The following is a 24,194-nucleotide window of genomic DNA, read 5'->3' on the forward strand; positions in this document are numbered from 1 at the left end:
TCTAAGGGATTCTTACCCACAATAATAGATATAATGAGAGAAAGTATTTGTTAAGATATGCTAAGCTGTGAGTTTGCTTTATATTTTCCTTTCCAAGATTATTAAGAAGAGTGTCTTAAAATAATACAAGAAAAGGTATTTTTTACATTGTCTTCCTTTGCAGAACGTACAGTCATTATCAAATCTGTATAAATCTAAAAAAGTTGTGCATTACTATTAATAGTTATGCATTTCCCTAAAGAGAAAGTAAAAGTTTTAATTCAAAGGTAAACTTCAAAGTAGCTAAAGATCATCTTTTTGATACCTTTAGATGTAGGTCGATTCAATGGGATCAAAAATTTTATTAAAAACACATACGATTTGGGGCTTTTCTGGTGGTGCACCGGTTAAGACTCCACGCTTCCTATGCAGGGGGTGCAGGTTCAATCCCTGGCCAGGAAACTAAGACCCCACATGCTGTGTGGCAAAAAAAGAAGCAACAACAACAAAAAAACCACATAAGATTTTTTTGAAAAATAGAATAAAAATGTGTCTGTATAACGAATGTGGTACCAGAATATACTTCTTTAGACACTGCACAAAATTCTTAATGTTGCTTATGCTCTGAATTCAAATGCAAGGGCAGAGAAAATGCTCCCCCCACCATCCACTCTATTTCACCTTTTGTATTTATCAGTAGTAATGAGTGGTTTTCTGCTGCTGATACTATTGGTGCAAGGGTGGGAGATAACAATAATTTAGAAATCTCTGGACTCCCTCTGAATTTGATTTTGTCTGTTCATGAGCATGTTAAGGGGTGGTGATGGGAGAAATCCGGAGATCCGCTCTTTTGCCAAAGGCCCTTGTATGCAAATCAAGGGCAGTGGGCAGGGCAAGCAGAAGGAAGGGAGTGGGAGGTTCTGTGTTTTCACTGAGCTGCTTAAAGAGGTACATTAATTAACAAAGAAGAAACCAGAGGCACTTCCGAGATGGATGGTGGCTTAGATTTCACACAAGGACGTGATGAAGCAAACGGGGGCATTTCCTCAACGAGACGAAGATTGAGTTCAAATTTACTACCAGCTGCTGATAGAGGAAAGTGACAGTGAAATATTTTTAAAACTGAGCAGAGAAGGAGAAAAGGAAGCAATGTTGGAAAGGCCATCCTAAAGTAGAAGAGAGAGGAGGAGGTGTCAGAGCAAGCAGGCCAGAGCAACCACAGTCTTCAATTGTGTCACATGTGAGGAATACACACAAAAATAAGAGGCTTTTAAAATGCTGTTCTCTATCAAGTAAAGGGTAGGCAAAACAAGAGAAGTCTTGGCAACCTTCTTTGCTTCCTATCTGTTTCACTCTTCCTTCCTCTTTGCACTGAGGTCTTATGTGGAAGTAACCAGAAGTTGTGAGCAAGAGGGAGAGGAAGTGAATACATGAAAGGGACTTTAGGAATGTTCTAGTGGGAATTTCCCTGGTGGTCCAGTGGTTAAGACTGTGCCTTCCAATGCAGGAGGTAAAGGTTTGATCCCTGATCAGGGAGGTAAGGTCTCACATGCCTCGGGATCAAAAACAAAACAAAAGATAAAACAGAAGCAATATTATAAAAAAATTCAATAAAGACTTGAAAAAAATGTTCCACATCAAAAAATTTTTTAAATCAAAAAAAGAAATATTTCTAGTTATGCCTGCCTGCTTGCATGCTCAGTCACTTCAATTCTGTCTGACTCTTTGCTGCTCCATGGATGTAGCCCCCCAGGCTTCTTGGTCCATGGGATTCTCCAGACAAGAACACTGGAGTGGGTTGCCATGCCCTCCTTCAGGGGATCTTCCTGACGCAGGGGTTGAGAGCACAGCCCCTGTGCCTCGTGCACTGGCAGGCAGATTCTTTACTGCTGAGCCACCAGGGAAGCCCTGGTTATGCCTGAGCCTTCATTAAATTATGATGCAGATAAAATGTGGCTTTGGAGGCTATCTTTCTCTCTCTTGATTTCCCTTCCAGCATTTTCCCCCCAGGGTACCCACTCCCAGTTTTATTACTGCCCCCCACCTGGCCTGCCCTTTCCATGTTGGCACCATCACCTACCAGTCTGTTCCCAAACTGAAATCACCCAGTGAGTCTGCCCCTAAAAGTTCAGACAGTGAGCAACTGACAAGACATGAACAGGTAACCTCCAGGAATGCTGCGGAAAGATGCTCAGAAGAAGAAAAGAAGGAGGACATGCAGGGGAAGGAAAAGTGATCAGGTAAGTGAGGAGCATCTGGATTTTAACAGACTGTAACTGAAGCTGTCATTAACCCCAAAGGAGAGCCCTCTAAGGGAGAAATTCATACGTTAAGATTGACCCTCTTCCTGAAATTTTTAATTTCATGGTTATGGAAGTCATCCCAGGAGTTTCATTTACATCTCTTGAAATTTCTTAGTTTGCTTCCGTATAAGAATAGTTTCAACTTAGAGTCCTGAGTTTCCAAGAAAATACATGTAACACATATGTTAAAGGTTAGTGATCATATGAAATGCTACCATGGCAACTCTAAAAGGCTTTAAGTAGTAATACAGGCAGTTCCTCAGTTCTGTCAAGAGGTGGTGCCGTTTAAACACAACAATGCATAGTCTCCAGTTTATTATTTAATATAATAAATGCTTATAATTCCTCAGAATTGTTCCTATGAACAAATAACCAGCCTTTGTGCTCGATTGAGTTTGAATGCTTTCAACAACCATTTCCTCTCAAGGAGATATTTTTCTGGGGTTTTATTTTGTCATTTTCATTTGATTATTATTTCTGTTCAAAACCTTCATCCGCTATTTAGAAAGAAAATTCAACAAGGAAAAGACATCTTTATCCCCACAAATTTCAGTCCAACTGCATTTTAATTCAAAGTGATGTAAAGAGAGGTGGAAATAAAGACCAAGAAGACTTTCTCCCGGGTGAGTCTTCAGAGTCACGTAGCCTGTTCAGGGGGATTCTAAAACCACAAATATTTGTAGGGATTGTCCCTTTAGTTCTGAGAAAATGGTTTCCTTAATTACACTTTTTGGTTTCACTCTGCCAGCTTCTCATGAGTCCACGGAGGCCCATAGCTGGTTCTGCCAGTGTGTTCAGCTTGCTGGTTATGCACTTTATGAGGCAAAGCATAGCAACACAAACATTTAAATTGCGCCCATGTTTTATAGCCTCAACTGCTGTATTTTATATAAAGGCCACAAAATGAGTATGGTTATTGATGGAAATTGGTTAGACCTCAAGGACTCCTGCTTATTGAAATTGGAGATGGAGCAGTTTGAGAAATCAAACACCCAGGCTAAGAAAGGTGGGTAAGGAGTAAAATCCTCAGAACAGGTAGGATTTTTATCTGTAAAAGCCAGAAATTAACAAAGGAAAAGGAGGTTATATTTTCATTGGGGAAATTTGATTTCCAATATTACTTGGATATACTATAAGTAATACAGTTTCTGTTACCTAGGAAAAGTGTTATTTTGTATGCAGGAGTCAAATATATGTGGTTTTAAAATATCCTTGTATACCAGAATCTGTTTTTGTACTTTTATTTATTTGGTTTCTATTTATCATGTGCCTACAATTTTTATATTAAAATACAGCAAAACTTATTTGATGTTCTTTAGAATGCTTCTGTAAAGATCAATATTCAATGCAAGGGCCACTTGCAATAATTACAAAGTATCCATTTCAGTGGGAAAGTAAGAAGTTTCTTGCTTTGTAGACTGGTAGACTCCTTATTAAACAAATTCTAATCTTCCTCACAGTAATACATGACCTTGTTGCTCCACTATCCATCCAAAAATATTTTTAAGAATTCTTTTAAAGCCCTAGCAAATGATGGAGAACACCCCAGGAAGTCAGAGCAGTTGTCAAGAAGTAGATTTATAATAAATGAGCTGAGTTTTGGCAGAGCTACTTAAAACTTACATTTTTCAGAGTAATGTTTACAACCAGAAACACTGCAGTTGACCGATTACTGATTTCTAGATCACTCTTCCCTTGTGGATGGAAGGGCATCAGGTTCCTTGAGACTGAATTGTCCTTCTGTCAGAGTCAATTCCGCACATGTATTGTAGCTAATGGATAAATAGTATGTAAACAAACATTATTAAGTTTATTTTGCTCATCAGTAATAATAACAAAAGCTTTTCATACATTTCTGATTTTGCTCTGGAGCTATGTAGTTACTATAAATACACATATTTAGGGACTTCCCTGGCAGTCCAGTAAGTTAAAATTCTGCTGTTCCACCGCAGGTGGCATGAGTTTGATCCCTTGTCAGGAAGCTGAGATTCCACATGCAGGAATATATGTATATAAAGAAAATGTGCTATGCTCAGTAGCTTCAGTCATGTCCAACTCTTTGCGACCTGTGGACTGTAGCCTGCCAGGTTCCTCTGTCCATGGGATTCTCCGGGCAAGAATACTGGAGTGTTGCTGTGCCCTCTTCCAGGGTATCTTCCCGAGCCAAGAATTGAACCCATATCTCCAGCGCCTCCTGCACTGCAGGCAGGTTCTTTACCCACTGAGCCACCTGGGAACCCCCATATATATATAATAAGTATGTATTAATATATAACCACATGACAGGATATATATATATATATTATATATAACCTGTTTAAAATTCAAAAAATTTTAAAAAACCATTCGTGGAGATATTATAAGATCTTAGTACAAAGTCAAGCTAATCAGACTAATACATAATTTCCTGCTCAGTGTACAATCTGTGTAAAACAATCATAAAATAATTTGTAATTGTGCCCTAATGCTTTGCAGATGAGATAGAGTCCCTTAGAAAATGTTCATAGGTGTCTTTATGTATCATTGTATATCCCATAACTTAAACTTAGTTAATTGATTAGAGACCTGGGGAATGTTAACTAATGATTTAATGAAACCTTTTGAAATTAATTAATTTCCAATAAATTAATTAATTTCCAAAAATTTCCAATAAACACAATAAATTAATGTTGATTAGTTGACAGAAAGAATACTTCCTGAACTGAAACAAAGGATATAAGTTAATTCAGCTAATCATGAGCATTTGCGAGACTTAGAACTCATCTCTCTTTATTTATTTATTTATTTTTGGCTGCCCTGGGTCTTTGTTGCTGTCTGGGCTTTTCTCTAGTTGCGGTATGTGGGCTTCTCATTGCAGCAGCTTCTCTTGTTGTGGAGCATGGGCTCTAGTGTGCACGAGCTTCAGCAGCATGTTGAGTTCAGTAGTCACATCTCCCGGACTCCAGAGCACAGGCTCAGTAGTTGTGACACAAGAGTTTAGTTGCTCCACGGCATGTAGCCTCTTCCCAGATCAGGGACTGTACCCATGTGTCCTTCATTGACAGGAGATTCTTTACCACTAAGCCACCAAGGAAGGCCCAAGAACTCATTTCTTAAATGAGAATTTTAGACATGAAACTTTTCCATCTGCCACATCACTACCAAATTAATAGAAAAACACAAGCTGCTAATGTGAATTGAGTACTTACCATGGTCTGGGTGAGGTGCCAACCTATCCCCAGGTGTTTTTTATTTAATACAACCAACTCATGAGGCAGAGAATATTTTTCCCATTTGACTAAAGAGAAATACACTATTAGAATAAGAAATGGGCTAAAGTAAGTTTGCATTAACTAGAGGCATTCTCTCATGAGAGGCCTCACATACTTATTAGATCTCTATAGTAGACACTTCTTGACTCCTGAAGAATCTGTGCAACTCAAGATGAATTTTGAGTCCTTATGTGTACACATAAAAGGGGAGCATGTTTAAAGTCATGTGAGTTGTGTTTTTCACATACAGTGCTAGGTTTTCCTAACTTATTGCTTGTTTTGTCTTTGGTTGAATTTAAGGACTCTTGGAAAAGATCAAGCTCTACCTTTCAAAGAAAACTTTGCCACCTCACACTAACCGTAGGAAGTTTGACCATGACTTTGCCATCTCCACTTCCTTCCACGGAGTCCACAACATTGTCAGAAATCCGAGTAGGATTCGCAAGGTGATCTGGTTGCTGGTGGTCCTGGGCTCCATCAGTCTCCTCATCTGGCAGGTATACAGCCGTCTCGTCAATTACTTCAGGTGGCCCACCACGACATCTATGGAGGTACAGTATGTGGAGAAGATAGAGTTCCCAGCTGTGACCTTCTGCAATTTAAACAGGTAAAAACTACACTTTTAATAAGTCTCTGTAACTTTGCTAGGTATAATCTTCCTTGGATGACTGAAATAGTTTATTGTGTGCTATTTAATATACACAAAAGCACTCGTGGTCTTAAATTGTCTTAAAAACAGAAATGTTGGGTGCTAAGAAGCTTATTGATTTCTTCTCTATTTTCCTTTTTTTCTTCCTTTTTTCCCTCCACAATTATATGCTAGGCTAAGCACCAAACCCTGTGGTTAAACAGATGTACAAGTCTTTATCCTTGCATTTAAAAAGTTTATTTCAATTAGCCAAAAAGAGAGAAACATCAGCAATCACAATGCAATATATATGGTGACTGTAGATTACATGAAAGGTATGTGCAAGGACTCTGCAAGCACAGAGGACAGACAGGTGACGTCCCTGTCTAGGTGTCACGGAGTGCGAGTGTCAAAAGGTGGCCAGGCAGTTTATAGGGGGAGATGAGGAATAACTTGAAGATACAGGAAAGCACTGTGCTAAAGTTGGAGATGTGAAATGTTCCCATGTGTTCAGGGTGAGATGTTTATTGTGATAGGAACATGCCCAGCTCCATCGGCATGTGACCTGTGCACACCCTTGGTTCAGCACACTGTTGCTATTGCACCCTTGACCACAACTCCCTCCAGAGATCTGCAAGTCCCTGATTGTGTACCAGGTCTCCTGTGGGGAGTAGGGAGGGAATTTCCCCATGAGGCCATTCATGAAAACCCTTGTTACTGCCTGTGGTCAAGCCTGAAATTCTGTACATGGGATTTTCACCTAGCAGGTGGGGGAGGTGGTTTCCTTCAGATTCACCACTAATCAGCTATTTGGCCATGGACAAATCACTTCACCTTTTAAAGTTTCAACTTCTGTGTGTACAAAATGATGTAATATCTACTTCATGCATTTTCTGTTACATTAGTTCATGTGGTATATACACCATTTTGTCTCATCCCTGGGGTGGTTCTTTGGACAGGTGTTCAATGTGTGTGTGTTAGTCACTCAGTTGCATCTGACTCTTTGCGACTCCATGGACTGTAGCCTGCCAGACTCCTCTGTCCATGAAATTCTCCAGGCACAAATATTGGAGCGGGTTGCCATTGCCTTCTCCAGGGATCTTCCCAACCCAGGGATCGAATCTGGGTCTCCCACATTGCAGGCAGATTCTTTACCATCTGAGCCACAAGGGAAGCACTGGGGTTCAATATATAGTTGATATTACAGCATGTGTAATAGTTAGATTGATTTCAAGATATGTGTCAAGGTGCCAAAGAGTAAAACAAAATCAAAGACCCCACAAAGATATCCAATATGGTTGCACCATACTGTATTTTAAATGGCATGTGTTCTTTTTTAAAATATTATCTATTTAAAAACTTTTTAATTTATCTACTTGTTTTTGGCAGCACCAGGTCTTCATTGCCGTGTGTGGGTTTTCGCTAGTTGCAGCCGGTGGGAGGCTGCTCTCTAGTTGCAGTGCACAGACTTCTTATTGTTGTGGCTTCTCTTGTTGTGAAGCACAGGCTCTAGGGTGGATGTGCTCAGTAGTTGCATCTTCTAGGTTCTGGAGCGTGAGCTCAGTAGTTGTGATGCATGGGCTTAGTTGTCCTGCCACACATGGGATCCCAGAGCAAGAACTGAATTCATGTCTTCTGCATTGGCAGGCAGTTTTTTAACCATTGGACCACGAGGGATGTCCAAATGGTATACTGTCTAACAAAAGCAAGGCTGGTTGAAGATAGCCATTATTAAAAAGAAATTGCACATATCATTTTGAGTATGCCAGTGTGAGCACCTTAACAGAAATTTTCCCAAGAGAAACAACCATAACTGGTACATTTTACTCAAAAAAAACAACCATTTAGAAGCTAATCATCAAAATATAGAAGTAACTCCTACAACTCAGTGAAATATTATTAGTGGTAAAAAAAAGAAAAAAAGCTATCAAGCCATAAATAGATGGAGGAATCTTAAATAACAGTCAACATAAATTGTCCAACTTAGATATCAGACTTCAGTTCAGTTCAGTTCACTCGCTCAGTTGTGTCCAACTCTTTGCGACCCCATGAACTGCAGCACGCCAGGCCTCCTTGTCCATCACCAACTCCCGGAGTTCACTCAAACTCATGTCCATCAAGTCAGTGATGCCATCCAGCCATCTCATCCCCTGTCGTCCCCTTCTCTGCCTGCCCCCAATCCCTCCCAGCATCAGGGTCTTTTCCAATGAGTCAACTCTTCACATGAGGTGGCCAAAGTATTGGAGTTTCAGCTTTAGCATCAGTTCTTCCAATGAACACCCAGGGCTGATCTCCTTCAGAATGGACTGGTTGGATCTCCTTGCAGTCCAAGAGACTCTCAAGAGTCTTCTCCAACACTACAGCTCAAAAGCATCAATTCTTCAGCGCTCAGCTTTCTTCACAGTCCAACTCTCACATCCATACACGACTACTGGAAAAACCATAGCCTTGACTAGATGGACTTTTCTTGGCAAAGTAATATCTCTGCTTTTGAATATGCTATCTAGGTTGGTCATAACTTTCCTTCCAAGGAGCAAGCATCTTTTAATTTCATGGCTGCAATCACCATCTGCAGTGATTTTGGAGCCCAAAAAAATAGTCTGACACTGTTTCCACTGTTTCCCCATCTATTTCCCATGAAGACCAGATGCCATGATCTTAATTTTCTGAATGTTGAGCTTTAAGCCAACTTTTTCACTCTTCTCTTTCACTTTCATCAAGAGGCTTTTTAGTTTCTCTTCACTTTCTGCCATAAGGGTGGTGTCATCTGCATATCTGAGGTTATTGATATTTCTCCCGGCAATCTTAATTCGAGCTTGTGCTTCTTCCAGCCCAGCGTTTTTCATGATGTACTCTGCATATAAGTTAAATAAGCATGGTGACAATATACAGGCTTGATGTACTCCTTTTCTTATTTGAAACCAGTCTGTTGTTCCATGTCCAGTTCTAACTGTTGCTTCCTGACTTGCATATAGGTTTCTCAGGAGGCAGGTCAGATGGTCTGGTATTCCCATCTCTTTCAGAATTTTCCACAGTTGATTGTGATCCACACAGTCAAAGGCTTTGGCATAGTCAATAAAGCAGAAATAGATGTTTTTCTGGAACTCTCTTGCTTTTTCCATGATCCAGCAGATGTTGGCAATTTGATCTCTGGTTCCTCTGCCTTTTCTAAAACTAGCTTGAACATCTGGAAGTTCACGGTTCACCTACTGCTGAAGCCTGCTTTGGAGAATTTTGAGCATTAATTTACTAGAGTGTGAGATGAGCGCAATTGTGTGGTAGTTTGAGCATTCTTTGGCATTGCCTTTCTTTGGGATTGGAATGAAAACTGACCTTTTCCAGTCCTGTGGCCACTGCTGAGTTTTCCACATTTGCTGGCATGTTGAGTGCAGCACTTTCACAGCATCATCTTTCAGGATTTGAAGTAGCTCAACTGGAATTCCATCACCTCCACTAGCTTTGTTTGTAGTGATGCTTTCTAAGGCCCATTTATCTTTCCAGGATGTCTGGCTCTAGGTGAGTGATCACACCATCATGATTATCTGGGTCGTGAAGATCTTTTTTGTACAGTTCTTCTGTGTATTCTTGCCACATCTTCTTAATATCTTCTGCTTCTGTTAGGTCCATATCATTTCTGTCCTTTTTCGAGCCTATCTTGCATGAAATGTTCCCTTGGTATCTCTAATATTCTTGAAGAGATCTCTAGTCTTTCCCATTCTGTTGTTTTCCTCTATTTCTTTGCATTGATCGCTGAGGAAGGCTTTCTTATCTCTCCTTGCTATTCTTTGGAACTCTGCATTCAGATGTTTATATCTTTCCTTTTCTCCTTTGCTTTTTGCTTCTCTTCTTTTCACAGTTATTTGTAAGGCCTCCTCAGACAGCCATTTGCTTTTTTGCATTTCTTTTCCATGGGGATGGTCTCAATCCCTGTCTCCTGTACAATGTCACAAACCTCCATCCATAGCTCATCAGGCATTCTGTATATCAGATCTAGTCGCTTATATCTATTTCTCACTCCCACTGTATAATCATAAGGGATTTGATTTAGGTCATACCTGAATGGTCTAGTGGTTTTCCCCACTTTCTTCAATTTAAGTCTGAATTTGGCAAGAAGGAATTCATGATCTGAGCCACAGTCAGCTCCCGGTCTTGTTTTTGCTGACTGTCTAAAGCTTCTCCATCTTTGCCTGCAAAGAATATAATCAATCTGATTTCGGTGTTGACCATCTGGTGATGTCCTTGTTTAGAGTCTTCTCTTGTGTTGTTGGAAGAGAGTGTTTGTTATGACCAGTGCATTCTCTTGGCAAAACTCTATTAGCCTTTTCCCTGCTTCATTCCACATTCCAAGGCCAAATTTGCATGTTACCACAGGTGTTTCTTAACTTCCTTGTTATGCATTCCAGTCCCCTATAATGAAAAGGACATCTTTTCTGGGTGTTAGTTCTAAAAGGTCTTGTAGATCTTCATAAAACCGTTCAGCCTCTTCAGCATTACTGGTTGGGGCATAGACTTGGATTACTGTGGTATTGAATGGTTTGCCTTGGAAACAAACAGAGATCATTCTGTTGTTTTTGAGATTGCATCCAAGTACTGCATTTTGGACTCTTGTTGACCATGATGGCTACTCCATTTCTTCCAAAGGATTCCAGCCCACAGTAGTAGATCTGAGTTAATTCACCCATTCCAGTCCATTTTAGTTCGCTGATTCCTAGAATGTCAGCATTCACTCTTGCCATCTCTTGTTTGACCACTTCCAATTTAGCTTGATTCATGGACCTGACATTCCAGACTCCTATGCAATATTGTTCTTTACAGCATTGGACCTTGCTTCTATCACCAATCGCATCCACAACTGGGTATTGTTTTTGCTTTGGCTCCATCCATTCATTCTTTCTGGAGTTATTTCTCCACTGATCTCCAGTAGCATATTGGGCACCTACCGACCCAGGGAGTTCCCCTTTCAGTATCCTAACATTTTGCCTTTTCATACTGTTCATGGGGTTTCCAAGGCAAGAATACTGAAGTGGTTTGCCATTCCCTTCTCCAGTGGACCACATTCTGTCAGACCTCTCCACCATGACCCATGCATCTTGGGTGGCCCCACACGACATGGCTTAGTTTCATTGAGTAGACAAGGCTGTGGTCTGTGTGATCAGATTGGCTAGTTTTCTGTGATTATGGTTTCCATGTGTCAGCCCTCTGATGCCCTCTCTCAACACCTATCATCTTACCTGGGTTTCTCTTACCTTGGACATAGGGTATCAGACTTAGCAGACATCAAATCAGCTATTATAAATACAAATAACTGAAGAAACTGTGATTGAAGACATAAAGGAAGATATAATGTCTCATCAAGCAAACAATATCAGTAAGGACAGAAATTATACAAAGAACCAAAGGGACATTCTGGTTTTGAAAAGTGTATTACTGAAATGAAAAATTCACTACATCCATTAAGGGACTAAGCAATAGGTTTGAAGTGGCTGAAGAAAGAATCAGTGAACTTGAAGATAAATTAACAAAGTATGTGAGCTGAGAAACACAGAGAAAAACTAATGAAGGAAAATGAAAAGGGCCTCAGAGAAATGGGGGATACTAAAAAACATAAAAATATATGTAAAATGAGAGTACCAGAAGGGGAGAGAAAATACAGTGGAAAAATTTCTTTTTAATATAATGTGTCAAAACTCCCCAAATTTGCACAAAAATGTATCTTTAAAATGAAGATAAAATAAAAACATTCAGATAGAATTCATTCCAGCAGACCCATCATACAAGAAATACTAAAAAGTTGTTCAGACTTAAAGCAAGTGAACTCAGAGAGTTTTCAAATCCATATGAAAAACTAAAAGCACCTGTAAATATACTTTTGCAATTTTAAAAGACATTATAAATGTGTGTTTATTCTTCTTTCTTCTCTTGCTTGTTTTAAAATGCAAGTGTGTAATACTTAGGCTCATAATACCTATAGATCACTCTATTTAACAGCAGATTACACACTCTTCTCATGTGTGCATGCAACACTTTCTAGGGCAAGTTGTAGCAAGACCATAAAACAAGCTTCAATACATTTAGAAGATTTGCAATCATTCAGAGTATGTTTATCAACTACAACAGAGTGAAATAAGTAGTCAATAATAGGAAGAAATTTGGGATATTAACTAATATATAGATATTACACAGCACACACGAAATAACCATGAAAGAAAAAAGTCACATGGTGTTAGACAACACTCTGAGATGAATGGAAAAACACACAGCGTACCTAAACTTACATTTGCAACTCAAGCAGTGCTGATCGGGAAATGCATGGATTAAAAAAAGAATGATCTCAAGGAAAATATTTAATACCCTATAATTTAAGTACTTTCATGGTTTTAATACGGGGAGGGAGGTGGGGGGGGGTTCAGGATGGGGAACACGTGTACACCCGTGGCCGATTCATGTTGATGTATGGCAAAACCAATACAATATTGTAAAGTAATTAAAATAAATAAATTTAAATTAAAAAATAAAATAAAATACTAAAAAAAAAAGTTTATTTTGCATAATCCAAATCTCAAGTCAATGATTTAAACTCTGATGTTGGATGGTGGCATTAAGAAAACACTGATAGTGTACCCTGCAGTTAGATATAGTTAATATCCAGATGAAAAATGAGATTCAATAGTGTAGAAACTAAAATTGTAGAAGAGGAAAATTATGAATTATAAGAAAATTACTCTTTCTTAGGTAGCGAGTAATACATCATCAGTACTGTGGTGGTTAGAGACATCTTCAACTCTCAAAGTCTGATTTTACAAATAGATACTTTGAATATCAGTTCACCAGCATCTCACCAACACTCTTTAGCAAATGACTGATGGATCAGGAAAAGAACTTAGGTTGCGAACTCCCCTGTTCTCACAGCCAGTGGTCTTCAAACATTTTCCCTCATGTCCCATATAAAGGAAGTTTGAAAACTATGTATTTCAGTTGCAAATTTTAAATTGGCAGCTAAAATTTTAACCATAGCTTTAAATAACTTAATGTCTTAGTTTTAGGAGATCAAAAATAAATATTATGAGATAAATAAATATTATGAGATAAAATATGATAAGGATTGACTATTAAGAATAATATTTATGATTTTCTAAATATTTAATTACTTCATTGATAAAAATCATGTAAATTTTAACCTGTGTACATTTTTTAATTGGAGAAGGAAATGGCAACCCACTCCAGTATTCTTGCCTGGAAAATCCCATGGATGGAGGATCCTGGTAGGCTACAGTCCATGGGATCGCAAAGAGTCGGACACGACTAAGTGTCTTCACTTCACTACACTTCACATTTTTTAATATTACAGTAATCTGGGATTTGCACACAACAACCCAGTTTCATTTAAAATAATGTGCAGGAAATCCAAAAAAGAATGAGTATATATATATATACATACAGGTAATTTGCTTTTGTGTACAGTAGAAATTAACAAAATGTTATAAAGCAACTATACTCCAATAAAAAATTTAAAACCCTATTTTTTAGTAACTCAGAAAATAAAAATGAAATGACAAATTTTATCATATTACTTCAACTTTTCTCAATTCAGAGGATCCAGTAGGGGCTCAAATATCCTATGTTTAATGCCAAGCTTCACCCTAGCCAGAAATATGTGCATAACAGGACAAGACAAAGTTTAAGGAGCTTTGATTAATTCTTAGAGGAGTCTTCCACCAGTGTTTGCCTTTGTTACGGGCCTTGAGATTGCTATACACCAGGTGCATTATATGCTAAGATTTGTAATGATTGACAGGTAAGAGCTCTTTCATAAATTGGAGAAGAATCCTTGTGGGTGTTTCTTTTTAAATGCTGAGTTAGAGCAGAGGATCTGGAAATTGATTCTAACACACACACACTTGGATCTATTTGGATGGAGCTCAACAAAGGACTGAGTGAGGCATCAATGTGGACTTGAAAGGAAGCTTACTCATTTGGGTCATATAATTTGGGGAAATGTACTTAGAGGTATTAACACACCTAAGAAAGACGGGTTTAGTAATTGGTTATCAGTTATTAAACTGTTTAAACATATTGATGTATTTTTATTGTTTTGTTTTACTAGACTTATCAGTATAGGAAATGGAAGAGTAAGACAAGGTTTCTGACAAATTATATTTGAAAGAGTTTTGGAGCTTGAATTGAAGTTGAAAATAAACTTGGAGCAAAACACTTAGATTTTACGCTAAACAAAAATGTCTCACAAGATTTATCACTTCCTTTGTTCCAAATAATGTTGGACTTTATTCACTAAGTTTAATTCATCCACCTAAATTACTCTATGATCTAACTATTAATAGTATAAAAAATAGTTCTAAAATAATGTTCTAAAATGCTCTCCTGTTTAACCTTTTACTATATTGTGCTCAGACCTCCTACACCTGTAATAATTTCTTCATTTCTCTGCATAATCATCATGAAAAGAATGCAGTGAACATTGTATGAGGTGGTGTAGGATTCCAAGGTCTCAGGGCTTTGGAGCAGACCCTTGGTCCCCTGTCAGTCAGAGTTAGAAACCTGAAGCCAGCCAAAGGTTCATCCCTCCGTTTAGAGCAAACACTTCTTCTTCACAAAATCTGTTACTAGTGTAGGTTTTTAACTCCCCAAAAGATCACTAAAAACACTTTTGCCCAAGAAAATCAAGGTTGTTAAATATATTCTAGTTAGATAAAATACCACAAGGGTGGAGGCTTAATAGTGTCTCTTAAGAAAAAGGAGGTCAAAGAGAATATTTATAGGGTTCTGGGACCTAGGTCAGCGGTTTTAAGAGAGGTCTTGCAAGGCTTAGAGCTAGTTACATAAGGTATTCTATTAAAAACTGGTCCAAAGAAGCTGTTTTGCATCTCTAAAAGGATATGCTGTTGGTTTGGTTGTCTTTTTTTTTTTTTCCTGTTTTTGGTTTTGTGTATGTCCCACCTTGACTGAGAAAGGGTTTAATGTGACTGTCCTGAGAATGAAAAATTACATTACAGATAATACAAAGGGAAAGTGAAAATAAAATATAGATTTTGTGACATAGAAGCAAAGTCACACACAAACCATGCACCGCGTGGTCCTGTATGCTCACCAAGAATGACATGAAAGTCGCTCTTTGTGACCCTATGGATTATACAGTTCATGGAATTCTCCAGGCCAGAATACTGGAGTGGGTAGTAGTTCCCTTCTCCAGGGGATCTTCCCAACCCAGGGATCAAACCCAGGTCTCCCACATTGCAGGCAGATTCTTTACCAACTGGGTATGTATTTTATTCCATGCTGTCTGGCATCCGAATTGAGGAGAGGAAGTTTGTTCCATTTCAGATTGTGTAATAATATAATATAATATCCAAAATATGAAAATCACATTTTGAAAGAAGTTAAGGTATGAAAATAAAGAACCATACAGAATGCAAAGCAGAAATTGTCCAGCAAAATAAAAGAATTACAAGGCACTTATTAGGGCAAACACATTACTTCTGCTTTGATTGCCAGCAAGTTGCTTTGCCAATAATGAGGCTTTTATTTAATAAATATTTACCTTACACTCTTCTAAATATGCTAGGAAAAGTAGTTTAATCATCTAAATGATTGTTTGACGTGTTATTAAAATATATCAATATATTAACCTTCATCATTGTTGTATTAACAAATACCAGTTTCATGAGTGAGGAAGCTGTGTGACAGTGAGATGGAAAAGGGCACTGCCATAGCCTTAGATGGCTGTGACAATCAGGGCTCCATCCAAGAAGCAGAACCACTGTGAATGGCAGAAACCCAGGGGTTTATTATAGGGATTCAGCCCACTGAAACATAGGGGCTGGGTAAGCAGTCTTTGCAGGTCTGTTGCCTCTGTTTCTGGTGTTGGATCTAAAGTCAACAGGATCCGTGACTAGAAAGGGAGATAAATTTGAAATGAAGGAAACAAACATGAGCTGGGAATGCGTGTTTCATCTCTGATCCTGGTGGTGAAGGTGACCTGCAGGAGGAGTTGGCATCTTTTTCAGATTGCACCCGTGCTTGACCCAGGAGCAGAAGCTGTCTGAGGAGACTGGACAGGGCTGGGGGAACTGCCCAGTGCAGACAAGCTGGGGTTGCAGATCCACATACACAATGTACAGAACAACCACAACTCCACTCTGCAATGAACTGCAGGTTGTAACCAGATGCAGACAAGAGGGAGAGGTTTAGCAATGCAGTTGAGGCAGCCACACAGATTCAGCATAGAGCACAGCGGGGCTTGGATGTGAACCCTGGAAATCTGATTCCTATAGTGTTAACAGTTCCTAATATCTCTCTCAGTGTTGGGTGAAGATCCATTTGGATGTATCCAGAGCAAGGTCTGGAAGGTATTCTAGGTAAATAAAACTATATGCAGAAATTCAAAGTAGATTGCAGCAGGTGACAAAGACCTCTTAGTAATCCAATTTTGCCTGAATGTATTACAAATGAGGGAAAATATAGGAGATAGGAGGAGAAGATGATAGAGTTCAGATACCATCTTTGAGATAACAACAAGTGTTTATTATTCTAAATAGTGCCTTTATTCCCACAAATAGGTTCCAAGCAGAAGCTGCAGCCACATTTGGCATTATTTTTTTCTTATGGAATATTGTATCCAAAGTCCTTCATCTTCAGGAAATCAGTACCAATTCTACTGGCTCTAAAGAGGCTATTGATTTCCTTGCAAGTGAGCGAAACTTCAGCATTACAGAGTTTGTCAAGGAAAATGGTTTTTATCTCAACAGCAGCACATTGTTAGAATGTGAATTTTTTGGAAAGCCATGCGGCCCAGAGGTAATGTTGCAATATTTCTTCAAATTTCTTCAATATAACAAGCTACTTCTTCGTATTATTTTGCATTGAGGTAAAGTTTACTCCCATGCGGAATCAGTTTAAATTTGCTCCAAGATCACATGTCCTTAGCTCAGCCTTATGGTATCAGGAGGTGTGAATACACATGGGACATGCCTCCTTTTTCATACAGTTATATAGGAAAAGATAGAGGACAGAAATATTTGGTGATATTTCTTGCAGGATTGTCCTTAAAGGGAAACCCCTATCTGTGGGTCCAAGTCCCACCTGAGGATTCTACCAACCATAGGTTGAGCTGTACTGTGGTGGGTATTTATTTTAAAACAATGTGTCTATGAAGTTCAAATCCCTGTTGTTCAAGGGTCAGCTGCATATGAAAATGTCTCAACTAGATAATCAGATACAAATTGACAGGTGCATTTTACAAAAAAATGAAAACTGTTTTTGGAATGCAGACTAAAATCCCCAGATTTCTATTCTTCCTGCTGTTTTTGCCTTCTCACTCAGCAGTATGATTAAGAAAAGAAAGTTATAGGCATTTAAACTTTGAAAGGACCAAAATACTCACCTGATTGTGTTTTCTTTGGTTTATTTTCATATTGGAGGATTTTGCACATGTCTTCACTGAATATGGAAACTGTTTTACCTTTAATCATGGTGAAAATATCCAAGCAAAGGAAAAAGTGAGTGTTTCTGGAAGAGGCTTACACTTGCTCTTCAATGTAAATCAGGTATTGAATTTCTTTAAACTTCACCAAGGTTTAAGGCAAACAAGAATGCACAGGAGTTTCAGGACGCTGTGCCCTGTTGAATCGTTCCCACATGTCTTTTGTTTGTTTGTTTGTTTGTTTAATTAATTTAGTCAAGACTCCCATGATGAAAATACAGACTTGGAGATTGAAAAGGTACAGTTTAGAGGAATAACCTGGACATTTTTAGCTGTATTACTTACTGTCATTTTTATGACACTGGAAATGTTCATGTCACAAAACAAGGAAACTAAAGATTTCTAAATCTCAATGTGTATAGTAATTTAAGAAGACCTATGAATTTTTAATGTTCAGATGATGTTTAGATTTTCATGAAAATAGGCAATATGTTTTAGAAAGAAGCCATACAGAGATATTTGACAAACCATAGAAATCTATAGTCTGAAAAAGTGATGAAAAATATTGCTTTGCAAAAATATTGTATCAGTGGGCTTTGCCTAAGCCAGTTTTATAAATTTGTAATTGGTGTAAGTAGATTCTAAGTGTTTAGACCTAGGTGGCAGCTGTCCAGGCTCCTTAGAAATTCAGAGGTGTTCCTTCAAGACTACCTGATGCAACTCTCACCCAAAGCTGATCCTCACCCTCTATCTTGCACAATCATTCGTAGTGTTACACACTTAGAGGTATTCCATTGTTATGATTTGGTAAATGAAGATTTGAAATGCTATTGAATGAAGTATTCAGAATCACACAATTAATGGTAGAGATGAGAAATAAAAGTAGCATCCCTGAATTTCACCAAACTACTCCCCAGTCCAAATGAACAAGGCAATTGATTACTTTCCAGGAATTTCTGCTAAGCCATGCTTCGTAGTTTCCCCTGTATTCCATTCAAGAGTCCACAGCACTGCACATTGTGATACACACAGCCAGGATTGTATATCTAGTTCATTGATATTTTCAAGTTATTTAAATATAAGCCATATGTTCGCTTCAAATATTATATAATAACTTCTACAAGCTAAAATTTCCCCCAGTGTTTTTAGGGTGCAATTAAAATCTGCAAATTCAGTGCAAAGTTCAATAAGTAAATAGAGCTGAGATATTTCTCCAGACTAGCAGTTAAGTGTTGCTTAGAGAGTTACCGTGGGGCTAGGAGAAATAGGGTCCTGAGTATCAAACGCAAGTTTATTGTTGTTACATGTGCAGTTAACCTGTTCACAAGAAAAATCATCCTAGTCCCTCATCAAGGCCACCCCTTCTCCTTATAGCTTGAAATTATAACTAATAAAGTCACCAGAAGTTTGATCTTAAATTTCTTTTGACCCTCTGACAAATCAGCTGCTTTGGGTCCTGCCTTTTGGAAGTCAAACCGCATCTGGTGCTCATGTCTGCACTGGTGGGTTCCTTTCAGCTGCGCTCGCTGCTGTGGGTTGGTGAAACAGGCTCACTCTGACCCCTCCTTGGGAGTGTGCTCTTCCTGCCTCAGAGTCACAGGAATAAACACAGTTCAGTCGCTCAGTCGTGTCCGACTCTCTGCGACCCCATGAATTGCAGCACGCAGGCCTCCCTGTCCATCACCAACTCCCAGAGTTCACCCAGACCCACGTCCATTGAGTCAGTGATGCCATCCAGCCATATCATCCCCTGTCGTCCCCTTCTCCTCCTGCCCCCAATCCCTCCCAGCGTCAGGGTCTTTTCCAATGAGTCAAATCTTTGCATGAGGTGGCCAAAGTACTGGAGTTTGAGCTTCAGCATCATTCCTTCCAAAGAAATCCCAGGGCTGATCTCCTTTAGAATGGACTGGTTGGATCTCCTTGCAGTCCAAGGGACTCTCAAGAATCTTCTCCAACACCACAGTTCAAAAGTATCAATTCTTCGGCGCTCAGCTTTCTTCACAGTCCAACTCTCACATCCATACATGACCACAGGAAAAACCATAGCCTTGACTAGACGAACCTTTGTTGGCTAAGTAATGTCTCTGCTTTTGAATATGCTATCTAGGTTGGTCATAACTTTCCTTCCAAGGAGTAAGTGTCTTTTAACAGCATGCCTCCAAAAGCCCTTTCTGATCCTAATCATGAAGAACTACTGGCTTCTTAGGAAAAAAAAGAGAAACAATAAATCAGGAATTTGGTTTTATGATAATATATGAAAGCCAACCAAGAAACCTAACCAATAAAGCAAAGCTTGAGTTCCTGAAATGTATGCTTTTATGTAATGAACAATTACATATATATATATATATATATATATATTGTTTTCTTGTAAAAAATTCTTTATCTGACATAAGATTTACAGAAGAAAAGCACTAGTGCTAAAGAAGTAGTATAAGTCTTCACTTTTAGGAGAAAATAAATTTGAATTTTAAATCAGGCCAAATATTTTAATTGCAAAGAGAAGCAGAGGGCCAAAGGATTTTCTGAGACAAATAAGTAAAGAGAACAGCCAAGAAGAAAGAAACTTAAGAGGCAGGTGAGGAGAGGGTGAGGGGAACCAGGTGGCTGACAGTCAGGATACGATATATTCCGTATTTCTATTCAAATTGAGACAGGCAAGAGGTGACCTGGAGAAAATGGCCAAGGCCTTGATGTGTACTTTGTGAAAAGTCAGTCTTTAGGTGTTTAATTTTCACAGCTTTTATATAAAAAGAGATCTCATATTGACATGAAGTATTTGATTTTTAAGTTATTCAAATGCTATCACAAGATGATAAAAATCAGTCTTGAACTCGGCACAAAATTCTGCACAAACTCATGTTGTGCATAATTGACATCAATTTGTAATCTGGGAAGAAATACTTGTTTGTTTCAGGAGGAATTTACTGATGACCCAACCCTTGGCTTTGTCGATGCTGGGATCACCTTTGTTATCCATTCACCCATGAAGGTGCCGCAGTTTGATGGTTTGGGCTTGTCCTCACCAGTGGGAATGCATACACGGGTGACCATCCGCCAGGTGAAGGTAAATATCAAATAAAGACGTACATATAATCACAAAATTTGGAGTCTGAGGGAACTCTGACCCCCAGCTAATCAGAGGAATGCAAAGCTTGGCACATCAAGAAGCAGTGCCGGTGTCTGCCTTTCCTTCTTCCTGATAAATAGAGGCTGTGTCCGTCAGTGGGGTAATGATCCCATAAATACATAATAACACATTTCATTAGAAACTCTTTTCTCTTCCTGCATTTCAAACATCGCCAGAAATTCAACAGTTTCAGTTCAGATACTTTTCCATTACTGGGAGGCTCAAAAACAGCAAATTCACAGATACAGTTTAAGTGAGGGCTGGGAAGCCCAGCAAACCCAAGTCAACTTTGAATTTTATTTGAGTTGAAAATGGACATTAAAAAGGAAGTCCATGTGGCTGAACTGTACTTTTTCTCAACAGGACTTTGTAGGAAGGAAAAAGTCAGTGGGCAGAGCAGGTCTTAGAATCCCAGTGTCTGACAGGTTTCCACTTGGCAGCCCCTTGCTCTTAATTTTCTGGATTAACTTCCTGTATTTCCATCTCCTCTCTGCATATTGAGGGCCAAGGTCTAGTGTTTCCTTTCACAGTTACTCTGTTGTTGTTCAGTCTCTCAGTCGTGTCTGACTCTTTGTGACCCCACGGACTACAGCATTCCAGGCTGTCCTTCACCATCTCCCAGAGCTTGCTCAAACTCATGTCCATTGAGTTGGTGACGCCATTCAGCCATCTCAGCCTCTGACACCATCCAACCATCTTCTCCTTCTGCCCTCAATCTTTTCCAGCAGCAGGGTCTTTTCCAATGAGTCGGCTCTTCGCATCAGGTGGCCAAATCACAGTTACTTTGAGGTTTAAGTGAAATAATATAAAGAAAACATTACCATATTGCCTGGCACATATTAGGTACTCAGTAAAGGATCTTTGGTGGGACTAAACCACCACCAAAGGATCTTTTCTTAATTGAAGTTTAGTTGATTTACAATGTTGTGCTAATTTCTTCTGTACAGTAAAGTGATTCAGTTATACATATATATTTATATATATATACATTATTTTTACATTCTTTTCCATTATGATATATCATGGGATATTGAATATAGTTCTTTGTGTTATACAGTGGGACCTTGTTGTGTATCCATCCTATATATATACTAGTTTGCATCTGCTAATCCCAAACTCTCAGCCCATTTTCTCCCAACCTTAGCAACCATAAGTCTAGTCGCATGTTTTGATTCTCTTTTAAAGGATCTTTTTGTGTGTATAATTTTGGTTGCCGTTTTGTGAGTGGGTTGATGAATATGCTAAAATATATCAATAAATTATTTTTTTTCCTTGTAGGAGTTCAGTTTTAAAGCACTTTGTCTGATTTTATTGATGTACCTACAGGTACAGGCATCACTGACTCAATTGACATGAGTTTGAGCAGACTCCAGGAGATGGTGAAGGACAGGGAAGCTTGTCATGCTGCACTTCATGGGGTCTCAAAGAGTCAGACGCGACTGAACAACTGAACAACACAGAGCATTTAGGGCGGACACTAAAGGGCAAACAGTAGACTTAACTTCAGGGGTTTTCAGGTTAATAGAGTAGGCATAGTGGACAAATGTAGTCAACTAAAGAATATCAAAGGCTTGAGAGAAAAGGAAAGGGATGTATTGAGTCAGACAGATCTCCTGACCCAGGTCTTTATTTTGTCTTAAGACAGTCCATCAGGAATACCCTTGGGGAGAATGCAATCCCCACATGAAACTGCAGAACTTCAGGACCTATAGCACCTCCGGCTGTTTGCAGGAATGCAAAGCTTGGCACATCAAGAAGCAGTGCGGATGTCTGCCTTTCCTTCTTCCTGGTAAATAGAGGCTGTGTCCTGTTCTGTAACTCTTTACTTAATCTGAAACATGGAAATAAATGTATCAGAAAGCTGTTTCACATTCTTAAGTAATTCTATGCTGGAAAACCATCCATCTGACAAATAAACCTCCTAGCAGGGATATCTGGAAAAGAAAAGAGCCTTGTATTGTCTGAGCCGGTCCCCAAATCCGATTTCAACATTTTCAATTGGGTGCTCTTAAGCTGCTCATCAAGACTTTTCTCAGTTTGAAAGAAACAGTAGATCTTCTTACCAATGCTGAATATTTCCTTTTTAAGACCTTTTTGTTGTTGTTAGAAAGACTCTGTAGTCTCCTTTTGCATCCAGTCTGAATGCTTTCAGAGCCACGGATGTCTGAGCCGAGCCCTGGACAGGGCATTGGAGCAGGGTGGATGGAGCTGGCCTTGCACTTAAGTTCTGCAGCTCCTGGAAAGTAAGGAGCAGCAGGAAGTATCCAACCTGCATGGCCTGACAAGTTATAACAGGGGGAGTGAGTATGCAGGTGGTCTCAAAACTGCTTGACACAGAACTCACTCCATGTAATAGCCAGATATTTCTATTTAGATTTCCTTCACCCTATTCTCCAGTGTATTTATGAAGAAGTGTAGAGTGATTTAAGGGGTGAACCAGTCTGGTCCTACAAGCTTACCAGTTCCCCTTGAGATGGCCCATCACACACCACACACACGCACACACACACAAACACTCACACACACCACACACACAGTCACACATGAACATGCTAATGCTGTCCCTATAACAGGGGTTGCAACTCAGCAAATAGCTTCTCAGAAATTTTGAGAATCACCACTTCCTTCTTTCCAGAATTTTTATTTTTTGTCTTGTGGCTCCTCCAAAACTGGCATTCTATAAAACTGCTAATTCTGGCTCTGAGTCTCATTCCTAATTACAGAAAATTCCAAAGTTACAGGAAAGGGTCTAAATTGATATATGAAAAATAATGTTACAGTTTTAAAATTTATCATTTCTGACAAAACAAAACAAAAATGAAATAACTAATAAGAATCAGACACTAGGCAAAATGAAATGTAAAACACAAAGCATGACATATGCACAAACTTTGAGGTGCTTGCAGAAATATAGCTTATTTGATTTGATCCTTAGTTATCCCTTTAAGTCTGCTTACAGATGAGGAATGAGATTTATACACATTGAATGAACTAGCTGAAGAACTCCCACTAGCAAATTGTAGAGGCAGTTCTAAAAATCAGCCTTTCAGATGTGGGTCATTTCCAAAATTTCATCGTTCTTGATGTGTGTATGTCCCGTCGCTTCAGTCGTGTCTGACTCTTTGCGACCCTGTGGACTGTAGCCTGCCAGGGTCCTCTGTCCATGAGATTCTCCAGGCAAGAATACTGGAGTGGGTTGCTGTGCCTTCCTCCAGGGGATCTTCCCCACCCAGGGATTGAACCTGCATCTCCTGCATTGCAGGCAGACTCTTTACCACTGAGCCACCTGGGAGTTTAAACTCACTTTTACATTTATCATCTCATTTTTTTCTACGGTGATTGTAAGATGTGCAAATCACCATTTTACAAATGAAGAAACCAAGTTTCAGAAAGTGGCTTGCCTAAGCATTACCTCTTGGTAATGAGAGAAATATCATTCAAGAAGTAAGCCACAGTGTGGTAAGAG

General features: G+C 39.1%; 1 protein-coding gene across 1 annotated transcript in view; it reads left to right on the top strand.

Annotated features, from left to right (window-relative positions):
• The first annotated feature begins 3,248 nt into the window (after nucleotides 1-3,248).
• Nucleotides 3,249-24,194, top strand: part of ASIC5 (acid sensing ion channel subunit family member 5) — a 39,223-nt gene continuing 18,277 nt past the window's right edge. Inside the window, exons 1-6 of the mRNA XM_055550694.1 lie at nucleotides 3,249-3,288; nucleotides 5,834-6,140; nucleotides 16,736-16,973; nucleotides 17,597-17,722; nucleotides 20,516-20,665; nucleotides 22,370-22,517. Coding sequence (XP_055406669.1) covers nucleotides 3,249-3,288; nucleotides 5,834-6,140; nucleotides 16,736-16,973; nucleotides 17,597-17,722; nucleotides 20,516-20,665; nucleotides 22,370-22,517 — 1,009 coding nt within the window. The remainder of the gene's footprint in view (nucleotides 3,289-5,833; nucleotides 6,141-16,735; nucleotides 16,974-17,596; nucleotides 17,723-20,515; nucleotides 20,666-22,369; nucleotides 22,518-24,194) is intronic.

Source organism: Bubalus kerabau, chromosome 16, assembly GCF_029407905.1.
Source record: "Bubalus kerabau isolate K-KA32 ecotype Philippines breed swamp buffalo chromosome 16, PCC_UOA_SB_1v2, whole genome shotgun sequence".
Lineage (NCBI taxonomy): Eukaryota > Metazoa > Chordata > Mammalia > Artiodactyla > Bovidae > Bubalus > Bubalus kerabau.